Genomic DNA, 17,551 nt, shown 5'->3' on the forward strand with positions numbered 1-17,551 from the left:
CCAGAACCACCTCCCTGGGCGACCTGTTCCTGTCTTCCACTACTCTCATTATAAAGAACTTGCCTCTAACATCCAGATTTGCTCAGAAGGTAGTCCTAAGCCCTTCTGGATCATTTCCCCTGGAATAACACCGAAGTGTGTATATGTGTATTTTTATAGATAAGCACTTACATGTTGTCTTTATACATACAAACACACATACATCTGGCCTGGACCCTGCCAGATGCCATCCTCTGTTTCTGTGTCTCAGACTTCCCTAGTTCACTGTTTTTTTCCATGAGTTTGTGGTTTTTCTTTTCCAGATGTTGCTCATATGTGGGTCGCCGAGGAGGTGGCCCTCAGGCTATATCCATTGGGAAGAACTGTGACAAATTTGGTATTGTGGCTCATGAACTGGGTCATGTGGTGGGTTTCTGGCATGAGCACACACGACCTGACAGGGACCAGCATGTCACAATCATCAGAGAGAACATCCAGCAAGGTAAAATAGCACTTCAGGTTATTTCACCTGGATTTTGGGTGGGTGGAAAACTTCCTGCTGGACTTGTGGAAAGCCTGAATGGTCTGTGAGCTGGAATGAAGGGTCTTGACATGAAGAAGAAATATCGTTAGTCCTTACCTATAAGAAGGGTCAAGATAGTTAGGTGAACTTTGAATGTCTAGCTGAAACTACTAGACTCTAACCGTCTATCCTTTTCATTCTAGGCTCCTAGAAATAGTGGGATTTATGTTGGTTGTGTTTGGAAGGTTTTCTGTTTTGGTCTTTTTTAAATGATAGGTTTATTTTTTTCCTCTTCGTGTTTGACATCACAGGTCAAGAGTACAACTTTTTAAAGATGGAAGCTGGGGAAGTGAACTCGCTGGGAGAGACCTATGACTTTGACAGCATCATGCATTATGCTAGGAACACATTTTCCAGGTGATAAACCAAGGCTGCATGTCCTTAAGACTATTTTCAGTAGTTGTGATTGACACTGTGGGATATGTGGAATCTAGGAGTCCTGTGACCTATTGCAGAGATCTATGTCAGTGTGATGGTTTGGGGGTTACCCCGCCCCTCCCACACTTTGTATTTGCCCCAGCTAACTCAGACGGACCCTGGGAATATAGATGAAGCAATTTATTTACAGCTAGCAGAATTTACAAGCAGCTATTTACAATATATACAGTTATATACAATTATATACAGAAATATACAAAGGATAAACAATACAAAAGCACAACTCCCCTCCCAGAAACCTGAGTCCCCAGGAGGGGCTCTCAAACCACCCCAACACCTCCCCCGGCCCTCTCAACCTTACCCCAGTTCTCAGGAAGAAGAGAGATGCAGCCAAGAGGTTAGGGAGCAAGGTTAGTAGGAGCAAGGTTACTGAGATGTGACCAGGTCTAAGGCAAAAGCAAGAGTGAAGACAAAATGGAGAAAAAGTCTTTCTTCTTCCCAGAGTTCTCAGCGAGACTGTGAGAGAAGTTGACATCAATTGTTTTTCATTTCACTGCCTGTTATCTAGTTCTTTTACCAAAACATTCTAGCTTGCTTCAAACTAGCACAGTCAGTTACAGTGAGCTCTGCTGCATTGCAAAGCTTGAACAGTATTTGAGAAAAAGCAAAATGAGTGAAGTATGGTGAACTCCTGGTTTCCCCTTACCACTCTATTCATCCAGTGCTGGTAATCTCAGAGACTTCCAAAGCAGTGTTAACATGTTTGGCAACCTTCCCGGGCAGCGCATACATATGTGTGTGCATGTCTGCCCACATGCAAGAAGCATTAGTCTAAAATCATCTTTGAATCTCTTGGTGGTCCAGCTTGTGCTTAAGGTTCAGAATGCAAGAGCTGAGAATCCCTAGCAACTTTGCCAAAGGAGAATTTAAACTCAAGATCATTCTCTTTAATTACTTGTGTATTCTTCTTACCGTTTATGCATGTGCTTTAGATCATGATCTCCACAGCATTGTGATTGTGTTGAACTAGGTTCTTCATGGAGTTTTCAGTCCTGTTCCTGTCTTGATTAACTGCCAAATTTCTGTGTAGCTGTTTGCCCTTAACCCTCATCTCTTCCCTCCAGAGGGAACCTGTTTTCTGATCAGACAGCTCTACTGGATAGAAAGATGAAATGATCATAGTTACCTTATGTCCTGAATTTGGTGTGAGATTTACTGGATGCTGTTGTGGAGGCAGGGAATTAATGTGGCCGAGTCAGGAATATATATAAAAACAGAATTATTTTATTTTCCTGAAAGCCTGGCCCCAAAACTATATACAGGAATTAATTTAGTTTGAATTAGCAGATTCAGTTTGATTGAGAAGATCTTACAAGGATACCTTAGGTAAATTTGACTATTTTGGAAGTCAGGAGTTGGAAAAGGCTAAGCTACTAAACATAGCATTCCCCACTATTAATCAGGCTGAGCCAAAACTTTACTCACAGGTGAGTCAGGCTGTCAGAAAGGGCAATCCAGATGCTTGTCCACTGGCTCTCTTTCAAAAGACTTCTGAGGCACTCTAAGGCCTATCAAGCTGCATAAAGGGGGTGCAGGTTTGGTGGGAAGCTGTCCAAAGCAGGGACGGTCCTGTCCCTCAAGAGCCTGTCCTTCGGAGCGCCAGGGGACTCTTTCTGCAGGAACTATCCAGGCAGGGGAGAACTCTAAGGCGGGAACCCCAAGGCAGGAAGTACCCCAATATTTAAACCCATCCTAGACAAAGGGTTGAGTTACCACTTTTTAGGCACGAAGATCACAACCAATCACCAGCCTGATTCCAGTGTGAGCATCTCACAGGGCACCCATGGTGCCGGAAGGGCCCTTTGCTCTCCCCCTTCATGCCTGCAGGGCAGTGGGGGGAAACAGGTTTTTCAAGCCTCTTCCTCTCCCATTCAAGCAACAGAGGGAGAGGAGTTTAGGGGTATACCAGACTCCAGGACAATGCCCAGCTTCATTTCATGGCATTATTTGGAGGACTTTTTTCCCAGAAATCCCACTGTTACTCCCTCCTTCACTGCGTATCATGAGTAAAAGAGATGAGAGACAGAGCACAAATATTCATATTCTTGAGAAATTTATACTGAAAAAATGAAAGGTGGGCTTGAGGATTTTATTTGGTGTGTGTGTGTGTGTGCAGTGGTAGGGAAGTGCCAAGCCTATTATTTTGTGCTTTTGTTTCTTCAGATCAATCAGCGGAGAATTAAGAAACTTGCTGAAATGCTGCTTGTACTGGCAGGAGGAGATGCTGGCTGGACAAGGGAGCTTTGCAGTCTCTAGAGATTTCTTTGGTTCAGATACCCAAAGCAAACAATTTTTCTTCCCTTGAGGCATCTGCTGGACCCTTCCAGCATTTGCTAGCTCTAAATGGTTAGAATTGTCTTTCACAAAAGCAGGATTAAGTTATTACTGCCATTTATATTGTGGATGCCTTTGAGTTTGTGTCTCTTGAAAACCAGGGTCCTTCAGAACACTGCTGGGCCAAAAAGGGATAAAAATGGCAAGAGTCCTTCTAAATTTAAATTGCTGCTTAATAGGATTTTTTTCAGTCTGTTTTCTTTAAGCCCTTTGTCTCTGTGACCCACCCTCACCCCAGTAGGAGTCTTTGTGCAGTAATTGAACTGAGCCCTAAGTGCCTCTGTGGGCTGATTGTGCTCTCATTGTAAACAGGTCATGCTGGGAACAGGCTTTCAGTTCAGCAAGGCCTATCTTCACATGTTCTGCCCTAGGGAAACCATGCTTACCTTAACCCATTAGTAGAGATTTGTGAGTGCTTGCGTGTCTCCTTCCCATCTTACAGAGTTTTGCAAGTGCCAGTCATTTGCAACCCAAACTGAAGAAAGCATAGAGCCCATGAAGATACTAAGCTCTAGCAAGCTTCATAAGAATCGGGCTAGAAATAAAAGAGAGCCTCTGTATGACCCTGCAAGGGAAGAGCTGGAGAGGGGTGCATTAAGACATTAGCAGACACTGTGAAGTCTGCATGGGAAAGGGATGGTATGAGCAGCCCACCAGTGGAGATGATGTGTGTGAATGAGGAGGATATGAAGGACTAAGAGCCGTGTCTCTGACTTACCATCTTGAAGCAATGTTTAGGTGGCATTAAGCAAAATCTTACTGTTTGTAACTCTTGTGAATCTTGATGATAACAAATGGAATGGCATTCACCATGGTCAAATGCTGCTGCAAATCCTGGCCCCTTTTTATTCTAATCTTTGTGGCTAGAACAGAAAGGGGCAGTTTTTCTGAGACACAAACAGTCCTATCAATGGGCATTGCTTCCAATAGTACTTTTGAAGATTACTGTAAGAGTCACTCACAGCAAAACATATTTGTGTCTGTGGCTAATAGAATCATAGAATGGTTTGACTTGAAGTGACTTCCAAAGGTCATCTAGCAGAACCCCCCCCCTAAAGTGAGCTTGGACAATATAGGGACAGGAGAATGGTGGAAGAGATGTAATGACAGCAATAACCAGTTTTTACCATGGGAATTTCTGTTCTTGTCTGTGTCAGAAAGTTGCCTGTTTTGCAGTGTGACTGTAGGCTTTTAGTTCCCGGAGCATTCCTTACAGGCATGGCAGCAAATTAAACTGAATATTGCTGTCTCTTCAAACTCTTTCTTTCACAGCTGTCAAGAAACATAAATGGCAATTTAGCAAAAAGAACATTTAAACCTCCACAGAACCCTAAGCAAATAGTAGGTCACCTTAACTCACTAAGCTCTTGTTAGTAGACATGGCAGCACAGCCTTGAATTACAAAACATGACCTCTACAAAACTCATGTTTGAATCAGGATGCAAGTAACACTGCCCTCATGTCAAGGGGCATCTTCTTGATGTGTTTGCAGCACACCAGCTTAATCTTGTACAAGACATGCACACATCCTCCACAGGTTTTAGTGCATGGAGCTACTTTGTCTCTCCTCTGCACACGGGGATATGAACAGAGTTGGGACAAAATTCATCTGCCTGCAGTTGAGTGCTTAACCTGCCTTGAATATCTGCTGGCTTGAGTGGTATCTAAATGCTGGTATCTGTTGCCCTGAGATGGGAGGTGAATGCTCATAATTTCTTGAGATCAGATGATAATTTCACAATGTTTGCATAATGCTTTACACATTCGGTGTACTATGTGAATGCTAATGATTCTTGAGAGTATCTCTTCTCACGCTCCATTGTTCTTGGCTGATAGCAATGACAGGTTGTTGAGCTTGACTTAAGCAGCTAACGCATCTTCTGCTCCTGACTACACAACAGAAGAGTTCGTGGGTTCGTTTTCTACCTCTCTAAGGAAAAGTTATGTATCTTATTCAATATTGATCCTGGTATTAGAGTTACTGAGCTGCTCTGTTTAATGATGCCTGCTTGATGTTCATTAATTGGTGAGGCAAAATATCGCTCCTCTTAGAAATACTCAGCAAACATGCTTCTTAACATCGTAACTCTTCTTAAGCAGATGATACTTTGGTAAACCACATGGGACTGCTGAGACCTCTGTGATTTAATCCAGGAACTCCTCTGTTCTGAATTCCTTTGACTGGAAAATGAGACAAACTATACTAAGTGCCTCCTAATTTGGAGTCACATTCAGCAATGCATGGGAGTAGTCCTGCAGCAATGCAGGGAGTACAAAATTCAGTCAGTGGAAAAAGCAAAATTAGAAACCTTACTGCTGCAACATAAAGCATAGCCTTCTGGAAGAAAGTGTGTTTGGCAGGTAACGAGGGTGATTTGAAGCTGTGAGGTTTTTGCATTGTGTGAATAATACCCTAGGTGTATGCTAGGTGCAGAGGACTGGGGCCTTTGAGCATGCAGCTGTGAAGGCTGAAATGGGAAAGAGAATCAGTGCATGTTCAAGCAGTGTTTTCTCTATTAAATGTTGTCATTTTTCTCTGTTGTAGCCTGGAGATGTACAGAAAGCATTTCACTGGCCTCAGTGGTCCCTGCTAAATACCAAGCTCTTCTGTGAACTCCTAGGAGGCTTGAAAACTTAGTCTGGACAAACAGACCTGTTTTGTGTCTGTTCACGGTGTTTGTGGAATTGGAGGATTACATAAATTCAGCCTAAGGCATGCCACTAGCATGTAGAATGCTAGCCTGAATTTGTTAGTCAAAATTTGGTGGGCTCAACTCAAAGCTTGTAAGCATTGATTTTAGTGCTGATCAGGAATTTTCCTACCACTGGAAAAAAAAAAAATCCCACATACAAGAGCTAATTCCAGTTTTTAAAACAGATTAAATTCAATCCACTCCATTTCTTTCTTCAGCCCGGTATTTACCGGAAACTTCCTCCACCAAGTATGTTTAATGGAATTTTGTTTTCTGTTTGGTAATACTGACTGCATCTTTGGAGAGCTGTGATCCAAATACTCTGCTTGAAGTTTTTATTTATAATAAATCAAATGCAACAAACCCCTCTTAAGCTCCTCCCAAAGCTTTGAGCAGCTGAGCAGCCCAAAGAGCAGAATTACTTGTATACTTAGAGCTTAATTCATACTTGAAGAATCTTGTATCAGGTCTCTAAGCAGCATGAGAATTATTTCTTCTGCCCTGATTTCCCACCAGGCTCTACTGACAGTTGTATCCTGTCCTTCAGAAAGAAAAATCTGCCTCACTGAGCAGATGCTGAAGTCTCAAGCTCACTGCTAGCTTTGGTGCCTCCAAAGCTACTCAGGGGTGCAATGAAATATTTCCTGTGAACTGGACAGCCCAGCCATGGTAGTTTGGACTTTACCAGCCATATTTCTGATTCCTCACTCCCATTTTAGTCCGTGTAAAGGGTTAACCCCTCCTGGGGATGGTCCGAACCTGACCCTAGGTGCAATGGTTAGCCCATTCCCGCTTCCTGTCTAGAGTCCCTATAGAAACGGGAACTTGCTGTTTCTCTCTGCCCTGCCTGCCAGCAGCCCCCTGTTTTCCACTGCTCCTGCTGTGCCACTGTTGTGGAGGCAGGGAATTAATGTGGCTGAGTCAGGGATTTTATATACAAATAGAGTTATTTTATTTTTCCTGAAAACCCACCCCCAGAACTATATACATTTAGTTTTAATTAGCAGATTCAGTTTCGATTGAGAAGATCTACAAGGATACCATAGGTAATTTGACTACTTTGGAAGTCAGATGTTGGAAAAGGCTTTAGCTATTAAATTATAGCATTTCCACTTAATAATAAAGCTGAGCCAGTTACTCACAGGTGAGCCAGGCTGGTTGGAAGAAGGGCGGTCCAGCTGCTTGTCCCCTCGGGTTCTCTTTCAGAAGCCGCCAGAGGGTCTGAGGCCTATTGAGCCTGCATAAAGGGTGCTAATGGTGGGAAGCGTCCTTCGAGAGCAGAGCACCAGGAGCTCCTGCTGCAGGATCTATCCAGGTGGGGGGGAGAACTCTCAGGCAGGAGCAAACTCTTAGGGGGGAACCGCAAGAGCAGGAAGTCCCCCAATATTTATACACTCCCTAGACAAAGCGCAGAGTTACCACTGCCTAGGCACAAAGACCACAGCCAATCCCAGCCCGATCCCAGCGCAGGCACTGCACAGGCACCCCTCATGCCAGAAGGGCCCCTTGCTCACCCTCTTCATGCCTGCAGGGCAGGGGGTGGGAACAGGCCTTTTCACGCCTTTTCCTCTCCCATTCAAACCACAGAGGGAGAGGAATTTAGGGGTATACAGGACTACAGGACAGCCAGGTAGCCACCCTACCACGTGGTGGGACTACTACCTCCTGACTCTACCTCCATCCATTGCCATCAGTCTGGTTGTATATATATTTTGTACCTTGTTTCCCTTCCCTATACCTTTTTGCAACTCCCCTTACCTTAAATACCTTTTATTCATTGTTAATTTTTTTCTTTTAACTTCCAAATCAAAGCAAGACTATTCTTTGGGTGTTTTACCCCTTTTCACTCTCTGCATCTAGCTCTTTTCTTTCCAAAATGGAGAGAGGGGAAGGCATCCTTTTATTGTATTGGTCTTTTAGGCTTTGGGTCTGGGAAGCTTAAACTAGAACCAGTACAGTCTGGCAGTGCTAATGCCTCCTTTGGGTACAAGCTCTTGCTTGGATGCATGGACTTTGCATTTTGTGGAAGCAAGGCCTGAGTTTAAATACTTTTCTAAGCCCAAAAGTGCAGTAGAGAGCCTCTGAGTAGGAAATAATCACATGGGAAAAATAATAGTGAGGAAAAGGAGGCAGAGACAAATCATTAGATTGGAAACTCACGTAGAACAGAGGTGGAACACTTGGTTTTTTTTGCTTACCTGTGGCAAATGCAGCCACTGCCAGCCCAAACCTATTTATTGCTGAACAAACATCCATTCCCTCTGCCCCTTTGACTTAAGTGTCTAACGTGGCTCCTACTGACCCAGATGTGCCATGAGCCTTCTAGAGAAATACTTCATTGCCTTTTTTCATTTATGCCAGAGAATATGTCTACACTCAGGCAGCAGCAACTTTTTATATGTCAAAGAGGAATTTAGTGGCTCAGCAGACTTGCCTTGCTATGTGCTGTAGTGAGAAGGACATCACCTTAAGACATGCGGTTTTGATAATGTGCATTATTCTTGCTTGTTAGCATGGGATATGTGGTCAAGGGGATGGTATGGGAGGCCTGCCGAGACAAAGGATGACTTTCTGTGCATTATGTCACTTTCCCAACTTCACTGCTTTCTGTCTCTCTCTTCTTTCCTTTAGAGGGGTTTTCCTTGACACCATCCTTCCCCGTCGTGATGATAATGGGGTCCGGCCAACTATTGGTCAGCGTATTCGCCTGAGTCAGGGAGACATCGCTCAGGCAAGGAAGTTGTACAAATGCCCAGGTAAATATGACTTGTGGAGACAGCTCCAGCTTATCTGGAATGTGTTTCAGTTCAGGAGCACCTTCATGATCCATTTGATAAAAGATACTCAGGAAAGGTAGACCAGGAAATGCTTCAGGCTGATGCCGTAGGAGATTTGAACTTGACTAAATTTACATGTCAGAATGAAAAAATGATTTTAAAGTTTGAGCTGTTAAACAGTGAAAATTTAGGCAGCATTTTAGCTGAGGCAGCCTGCTGGACTAAGGGACAGGTTGAATGCAAGTATCTAAAGTGACACTTGAAGCAAGGATGGCTCCAAATCCAGCGTCTGTGACATGGACTGCAGCTACTGAGAAGGGAGATAATATTTGAGATATGATGCTTGGGGATAGAAAATGTAATAAGCTCTGTTAAATTTCTGCAGATAGTGAAACTTCCGTGAGAAGATTCTGAAGAAGAGAGAGTTGCCCTAATTTTGAAGAATTATTGTAATGTTCCTAATAATGCAGGAAGGAAAAACAGTTATTTTGCAAGCTTAATTCAGGAGTTCATCTAAATGGGTTGTCCAGTCAGTATATTGGTCCAGTTGAGAGTGGCTTTGACTGGTCATAAACCTAGTGTGATCATAAATGATTAATCCTCTTGAAATGCGCCTATCAAAGAGAGGGAGAGAAGATGAGGAAGAGGGTTAAGTCTTAGAAGTATACAGTCACATCTTAAATAAGTGGCTGGCTAGCACTACTCTCTGAACAATTCATGCTGCCGTGGGAAGTGGTTGATGGGTTCTGTGCAAAACCTCTTGCTTCTCTGCACCCAGCTACAGGTCAGAGAGTATGAGTTCTTCAAGGTCCATGATGTTTGTGGTTGATTGCTTGGTTTACAGTGAGTGGTATAACTTTCTTAGGTGTGCTAGTTCTAAGTAGCTTTTTCATTTTCTTTTTCTGCTTGTAATTTTCTCTAATTTGCATTTGATTGAATAAGATGGAGTTCTTGGAAAATTGTCTCTTGGAAGATGGGGCTCTTGGAAAGTTGGAAAACAGTTTAGAGATTGGTTTGAATATTGATTTAAAAAGATTAGGAATGCCTTGTGCCATGGTTTTTTTTTTGTGGGTTTGTTTGTTTGTTTTTTATTGTGTTAAGCTTAGTTCAAGCAGGCTTTTCATTCCCACAGGTGAAAGCATCAATTACCAGTTCAGATATCTTGAGGCAAGCTGAAAAGCCAGTTTGGCTTGAGGTTAAAGCCAAAAAACCAACGTTTTTTAAAATGAGGATGCTTTGGAGTCTTAAGTTTTCCATTTGCAAGTAGAACTTTCGTACTTTTTAGGATTTTTTTTCCACAAAGCTTTAGCAGAGGTTATTGCAGTTCAGAACATACTTGGCACTAGGATTATTAGAACTTTAGGCCTACTAAGCATATTTCCTTCAAATATATTTCATTTTGGTTTAGTTATCTTTTTTTTTATCTTTTGTGTTGGGGTTACACACAGGTCGCATTTGATGAAAGGGGTGCCGTGTATTTGAAGATGGTGACATCTTCATCTCCCATTTGCATCTGTAGCTTGAGAAATTTTCTTCCTCTGCAAAATGTGAAGCGTAGGAGTTCAGAACCAAAGAACTACAATTTTGTGTTCAAGCAGGATCTGAAGGAGGTTTTAGGTTGAGGACAATGTTCAGCAGCCAAGCTGAGGACTTTTACTTAAACCACAACAAGATAGTCCAGAGGTTGAATGGCGAACGGTTTTCATTCTAGAGAGATCCCATGTGAGAGTGCCTGAGAATATTCCCCCAAAAAAGAGGTAGCCTGGCGGAGGATGAGTTGCAATCACACACTGGTAAAAGCCAGAGTGACTGCCGTGTCTATTGTAAGACATAGGACTCTCCAACTCATTAGATAGTTAGGGCTGGCTTAGTTTTTCCATTCTAAAACACTGCAGTTTTTAAAATTTCTCTTAAATCCTCAAAGCTCATACCTTCTGGGTTGAAATAAGTGCCATGCCAGGTGAATCTAAATGAAATTTGCTGAAGCAATTTCTGGAAGGCAAGATGCATTCTTCTGCTTTAGTAGTAAATGCTAGATTGGATGTAGCTGCATGGTTGGGGTTTGGGTGAATATCATCTCATCCAATTCTCTGTGCATTTTCAAAAAGACATACCAATAACCAATGAGCAGTAAGTGCCTGTCACTCAGATACTTAAGTTGTGTTATTTCTGAAGCACTCACCTCCTCTGCTTTTTGCCTGTTCCCTTCTAACTGTTTGTGCGTGCAACAGCCTCCTCACCATGGGGGGAAATGACCTCAAATCAGTTTTTTGATCCCAGAAGTACCAAACACGAGTCTTATTAGACTCATTGGCTTATTTTCTACTAAGTGGAGTACAGTTGTATTGCTTTTGGTGTGCTCTGCAAGGATTGTGCTCTACACACAAATATGCATTTCTCATTTTTATCATGCTTCCACCTGCACATGTAAGGAATCACTCTTCTCTACGTTGGACGGCCAGCCTCTCCCAGCATGTGTGGAGAGCTTTCTCTGCAAGGTGTGAATAGTTAGCTAGGTCTCCTGTCATGATGTTTTAGCAGAGTATTGTTTGTTAGCAGATGCTTTAGCACCTGTTCCATAATTACATAGTCTTGCCAAGAACTGCGTAATTATACTTAAGAAATTCTGTGCTGTTGGAAATATTCACATTGGTTTGGCTGGGGACAGCCCTTTGTCCTGTGTCATTATGGTTCTGCGGTATGTGTTCCCAGTGATTTACAACTCTCTTTATAATTTCATATTTGTTTAAACATACTTCTAAGCAGAGAAGAAGAAATCTTGGTGATCTGTGGATTGTAATTCCCTCTTTATTGGGACACCTTGTCATATGTTGGCATTTCTAGAGCCATCCTAAGGTAGTGGCCACACCATACTTTGTATTGATGAGTGGTCATGCCAGAGGATCAGCTGAAGAGTGCCTGTCTGTCCTCAGAACAAGTATGACTGGTACTCAGCTTTTTTGAGAAGTTTATCTGCATGAATTTCCTGGTTGAGGGTCCTGGGACCCAAAACTATCCTAACAGATTCTGACATAGAAAACAAGTCATCTTTGCAAGAGGTAGAAGTCCAAATTTCTCCACTTCATGCCAGGTCATCACCCTTTACAAGCATCTCTGTCTGCCCACCTGAAGAATACAGGCAGCATCACCTGTCAAACATTTTGAAAGAGGTGAGGAGGATAGTAGCTATTTCTGAAGACTGAAACTAAAACTTGCTGTGCAATGCTCCTTTATAGTTGCATAATGGTATAGAAGGTTCTCAGGGCTCAAAACTGCTTGAGAAGGAAGGAGTAGTGTAGAAGTGTAAAGCTTTCATTTATCTTCTTCATTCCTCTGGGGCAGGTGTGTGCATTTACTTGCCCATTGTGCCAGTGGTGCTTTTTTCTAGTACTTTAAAATATGTTTGACTTTGCTGACAGGAACCATGCTGATCTCAGCCTTGAAATATGCACAACTTATTCAGGAGTGACTCCACCTTCTGGAGCACCCCTATGAGCTGTTTGGCTGGGCAAAGCCCTTTTTTGTGTCCCTGCTTATTGTTCATCTAATCTGATCTGTCAAGCTGTGGATCAGACTGCATCAGGAAAAGAAATTCTGGCTTAGGTGACTCCCTCTCACCTTTTTGAAGATACTAATTTTTTTTAATATGACCATTCTCTTTTCACCTCTAACTTCTGATCCACCCATCTAAATGTAATCATGGCTGAAAAATTAGTGATTGTGTGATAGCATCAGGCAGGGAAACATCCCTTGTCATTTTGATGGGAAAGGGAGGCAGATGTTTGCCTTTGGATCTTCCAAAGTGCTGCTGCCTAATGAGGGATTTTTGGGAGCTGCCTTACTGTCACTGAGGAAACCAAGTTGCAGGACAAGGACAGCTTTGTAACACCAGCCAGTTAGGAAACTGGAAAAACAACTGGGTAAGCAGGCAAGCTGAGGTCCCTGCTCCTTGTTAAATGTGTTTGCCTGTGTCAAGTGAGCACTCTGAAGGAAACTGGACCTTCGATAGTTGTGATCCTCCCACCTAGCCAGTCAGCTGCTCTGCAGATGTAAATGGTCACACTCCTTGTTCCAGCTCAGTCCTCCTGGCTCAAAGAGCAGGAAGTACAGTAGTCATGGCTTTCCCAGATGTTGGAAGCTACAGTTCCCTAATGGAGCATATGTGTGTGTATATTACTTTCTTCCAAAATGTCACTGGGATCTACATTGCATCAACTGTGGCAAGCCATGAAAACAAGGAGGGTGGAGAGCAGAGTAAGCTGCAGTGCTCATGTTTTATCCTGTGTATGTTTTATCCTACAATAGAATAGATGATGGATAGTCAAAGCATGTGGGCAGTGGGGCTTGCCCTGCTTTTGTTAAAATATCCTAACTCAAAAAAAGGACTCTTAATAATGGTAACTAAGGTGAACTTCATTGAGCAACTTGTAACGAAGGAAACCAGATTTGCTATCAGCAGTCTTGCAATTCTGTGGGGTTAACATTTTGTATTTGGTTAGTGGATTAGATATTCCTCAGTAGGACTGAATCCTGAAAGTGATGGCATGTGGAAAGAAGATGATGGAAGAAGGATGCTTCTTTGAAAGCTGTTTCCTCTGTGTGCCTCTGTGTGTTACTATCCTAGTAACGCTGACAGATTTCACGTTACCTCTTTGATCAGGGACCTTTGGCTAGTACCATGAATGACCATCCTTAGAGTACCAGCCACCAGCCTGTACACATGTGCAAACATTTTGTTAGATCATGATTTCTTCCAGAGGGTCACTCCCTGTTGCTGTAGTTTTTTTTCCCCTTTCCCACAGCTTGTGGAGAAACCTTGCAGGACTCAACAGGGAATTTCTCAGCTCCTGGCTTTCCAAATGGCTACCCCTCCTATTCCCACTGTGTCTGGAGGATCTCAGTGACCCCAGGCGAGAAGGTAGGTGCAACACCAGCACGAGGTATTCTCTGTACTTGCCTTGCATGCAATTTTGCTTGTGATGACAGCTGCTAAAAGATATCTATATGCCTGGAGTGCAGGAATGGAGCCTGGAAAGGCTCCTAAGTACCATCACTGTCTTCCCAGAGATGGGGTCAGGAATATATGCTAATGAAGAGAGAAGAGATAATTCTGGAGCAGACCCCCCTCACAGATCTAAGTCATATGTTCTTCTCTGAGCCTTCCTCTCAATGTGAGGTTGAACTCTGCATGGATATTTCCTGCTACCCACTAACTCTGGCTGAGCTCACCTTTCAAAGTCAGGTCCTGGTCAGATGAATTAGAGAAATTGTGCCAGCAAACTAGGGTCCCAGAAGGAGCTGAGGAACCATGAATGACATCAGTGGCCTGCCTCTGTCATACAGGCATAATGTTCCTGTCAGGAGACTCCTGCTCCCCACCTTGAAATGCTGAGCCCCACTGCACATCACTGTCCACTCTCTTCCTAGCTCCTTTTGTTTTATTGATCTTCCTGTGGAAATGAAATCTTTCCTTAATCCACTACCACCATCCCTTCAGACCTTTCATGGTGTACTAGGCTTCAAGAATACACAGCCCAGCTTGGTAGCTCCTCGGCAGAGTAGTTTCACTGAGGACCACCCTTGAGATGCACTTGAGACTCACAGTCAAAGAAAGAATTGCAGAGCTCACTCATTTTACAGCAACTGTCTTCCCCTGGGTCTTAGTTCAGCCATGTGCAAGCCCAGTCCTGTGCAATGCTGAGCTCCTGCCACAACTGCAGGGAGAGCTTCCGCAGGGGTAAAGGTGCCAAGAGGCATCCTGGTTTGGAAACTATGGCACTAAGCTTTGCAGTGTAAGTCTTAACTGTAAATTCTCCCTTCGTCTCTCAGCCTCTTAGAAGAGTTGTACTGAATGGGATCCAGAACCCAAGTGCTGAACCACTAATGTTTAAAAAAACCCAACCAACCAAACAAAAAAAATCAAATATCACATTTGGGTCAAATGCTTGAACTTAACCTATTTCATCAAATGTAGCAACTGGTACAAAGTAGCATCCTAGCAGTATCACAGTATCATCAAGGTTGGAAGAGACCTCATAGATGACCAAGTCCAACCCTTTACCACAGAGCTCAAGGCTAGACCATGGCACCAAGTGCCATGTCCAATCTTGCCTTGAACAGCCCCAGAGATGGTGACTCCACCACCTCCCTGGGCAGCCCATTCCAGTATCCAATGACTCTCTCAGTGAAGAACTTTCTCCTCACCTCCAGCCTAAATTTTCCCTGGTGTAGCTTAAGGCTGTGTCCTCTCGTTCTGGTGCTGGCCACCTGAGAGAAGAGAGCAACCTCCTCCTGGCCACAACCACCCCTCAGGTAGTTGTAGACAGCAATAAGGTCACCCCATAGCCTCCTCTTCTCCAGGCTAAACAATCCCAGCTCCCTCAGCCTCTCCTTGTAGGGCTTGTGCTCAAGGTCTCTCACCAGCCTCGTTGCCCTTCTCTGGACACGCTCAAGCATCTCAATGTCCCTCCTAAACTGGGGGGCCCAGAACTGAACACAGTACTCAAGGTGTGGTGTAACCAGTGCAGAGTACAGGGGCAGAATGACCTCCCTGCTCCTGCTGACCACACCATTCCTGATGCAGGCCAGGATGCCACTGGTTCTCTTGGCCACCTGGGCGCACTGCTGGCTCATGTTCAGGCGGGTATTAATCAGCACCCCCAGATCCCTCTGTTTGGATGCTCTCCAGCCACTCTGACCCCAGCCTGTATCTCTGCATGGGGTTGTTGTGGCCAAAGTGCAGCACCCTGCACTTGGAGCTATTGAACGCCATCCCACTGAGGTGTCAGCTTAGTACAGACACTGGGTTTGTAGTATTCATCTGCACAGGAACAGATGAGTCTCCTATTGCTGTCCAAAGTTAGAAAAATTGCAGAAGTGTGAACAAAGTAAACTACATCATTACTGTGCTGGTTTAGGGGCACGAGCCACCTGGAACCAGAGGACAGAAATGATACTTACTCCTTTTGGGAAGTACAAATAAAAATGCTGCACACTGAGCTTCTGTTCACAAGTAGGTATGTACAGAAGGTATTCGGGTACAAAGAATACATTCACACACTGGGCCGAGCTCACTAGCAGGCCCAAGAGTCAGACACAACTGCCTTCCCCTCCTCAGACCTAGAAGGCCTCAGCAGGCTTCATGACGCAGCGCAAAATTCCCTGCCAGCTGGGAGCCATCTCCCACACTCTTCCGTGCTCTTCCTGGAGAGAGGAGAAGAGAGAAATATCAGCAAGGCGCTACTTTATAAACTGTGATACCATAAAGCAGAATAGAGCAGCAGCATTACAATACCTTGGAATGACCAGATCTGTCCCTCAGGGCTCTCTATCGCTTTGTCTTTATGGCCTTCTTAAAGGGCAGCTAGCCCAAACAACCACGGTTACAGACTGCCCTCTGCACATCCAGCCAGGGCTCTGGGGGAAAATAGTTATTTTCATCTAACATTTCTATGGCAGACTATAGATATGAATTAATACATGGGTCAAATCTTTTAGGGACAAGTAGTGCCACAAAGTACTCCTCATCAGTGACTTCCATAGGCTTGTATTCCATGTTACAAGGGGAAGGAGATCAAAGGGTGTGGCCGTTTGAGCTGATCCTCTAGCTCAGACATAGGGGAGAGATGAACATTCCAGGGATAGGCCAAATAATAGCAACAATAGATAAATTAATATAATTTCATTGGAGCATCAAGAGCTCAATGTGTAGAAGCACAGCTTGTTCTCCCCCTTCTCCCGCTGGCTTCGGCTGCTGCAGCTTCGCCTATCTTCCCCGGCTGCTGTTTTGGCTACTGCTGCTTCTGCTGCTTCGCCGCCGCTTGTCCCCTCCCCCATCTCCCTTAAGGTTATTGTATTGTTTTTTTTTCCCTTCCTTCCTTCTCTAGTTATTATCTCTCTTTACATTGTTATACTATAAGAAAATACAATTTAATCTTTCCCTGACTTTCAAAAAAAGAAGGGTTTTGTGTTGTGCTGAGTCCACTTCTCCCCGGGGAGAACCTCCCCCAACCCGGGACATGAATTTTTTGGCGCTTTTCCACATGGAGACTTCTCTCCTTCTTAGGTGCAGTGGTAGAATTCTCGCCTGCCATGTGGGAAACCCAGGTTCGATTCCCCAGAGGGGGGATGTGTTGGTGGCTCAGTGGTAGAATTCTTGCTTGCCGTGCGGGAGGCAAAAAGAGAGAGGGGCTTCCTGCTTCTGGGTCTTTGCCCTCTCTCTCACCTCACTCCCCTTTCTTTGATAGAAGTAGGCTAACTTTGAACAAGTTGTTGTTTTACCACTTCCCTGCAAGCCAACAAACATTATAATATTCTGCTTTCCTTTAGTAGGCGTCCACACTTTAGAATCATAGAATCATAGAATCAACCAGGTTGGAAGAGACCTCCAAGATCATCGAGTCCAACCTATCACCCAGCCCTAGCCAGTGAACCAGACCATGGCACTGAGTGCCTCATCCAGTCTTTTCTTGAACACCCCCAGGGACAGTGCCTCCACCACCTCCCTGGGCAGCCCATTCCAATGGGAAATCACTCTCTCTGTGAAGAACTTCTTCCTAACATCCAGCCTATACCTCCTCCGTCACAACTTGAGACTGTGTCCCCTTGTTCTATTGCTGGTTGCCTGGGAGGAGAGGCCAACCCACACCTGGCTACAATGCCCCTTCAGGTAGTTGTAGACAGTAATAAGATCACCCCTGAGCCTCCTCTTCTCCAGGCTAAACAACCCCAGCTCCCTCAACCTCTCC

The 17,551-nt window shown here is 44.1% G+C and overlaps 1 protein-coding gene across 1 annotated transcript in view; it reads left to right on the top strand.

The window, feature by feature from the left end:
- Positions 1-17,551, top strand: part of TLL2 (tolloid like 2) — a 98,556-nt gene that overhangs the window by 54,541 nt on the left and 26,464 nt on the right. Inside the window, exons 6-9 of the mRNA XM_064144858.1 lie at positions 303-481; positions 814-919; positions 8,659-8,783; positions 13,607-13,722. Coding sequence (XP_064000928.1) covers positions 303-481; positions 814-919; positions 8,659-8,783; positions 13,607-13,722 — 526 coding nt within the window. The remainder of the gene's footprint in view (positions 1-302; positions 482-813; positions 920-8,658; positions 8,784-13,606; positions 13,723-17,551) is intronic.

This window comes from Pogoniulus pusillus, chromosome 6, assembly GCF_015220805.1.
Source record: "Pogoniulus pusillus isolate bPogPus1 chromosome 6, bPogPus1.pri, whole genome shotgun sequence".
Classification (NCBI taxonomy): Eukaryota; Metazoa; Chordata; class Aves; order Piciformes; family Lybiidae; genus Pogoniulus; species Pogoniulus pusillus.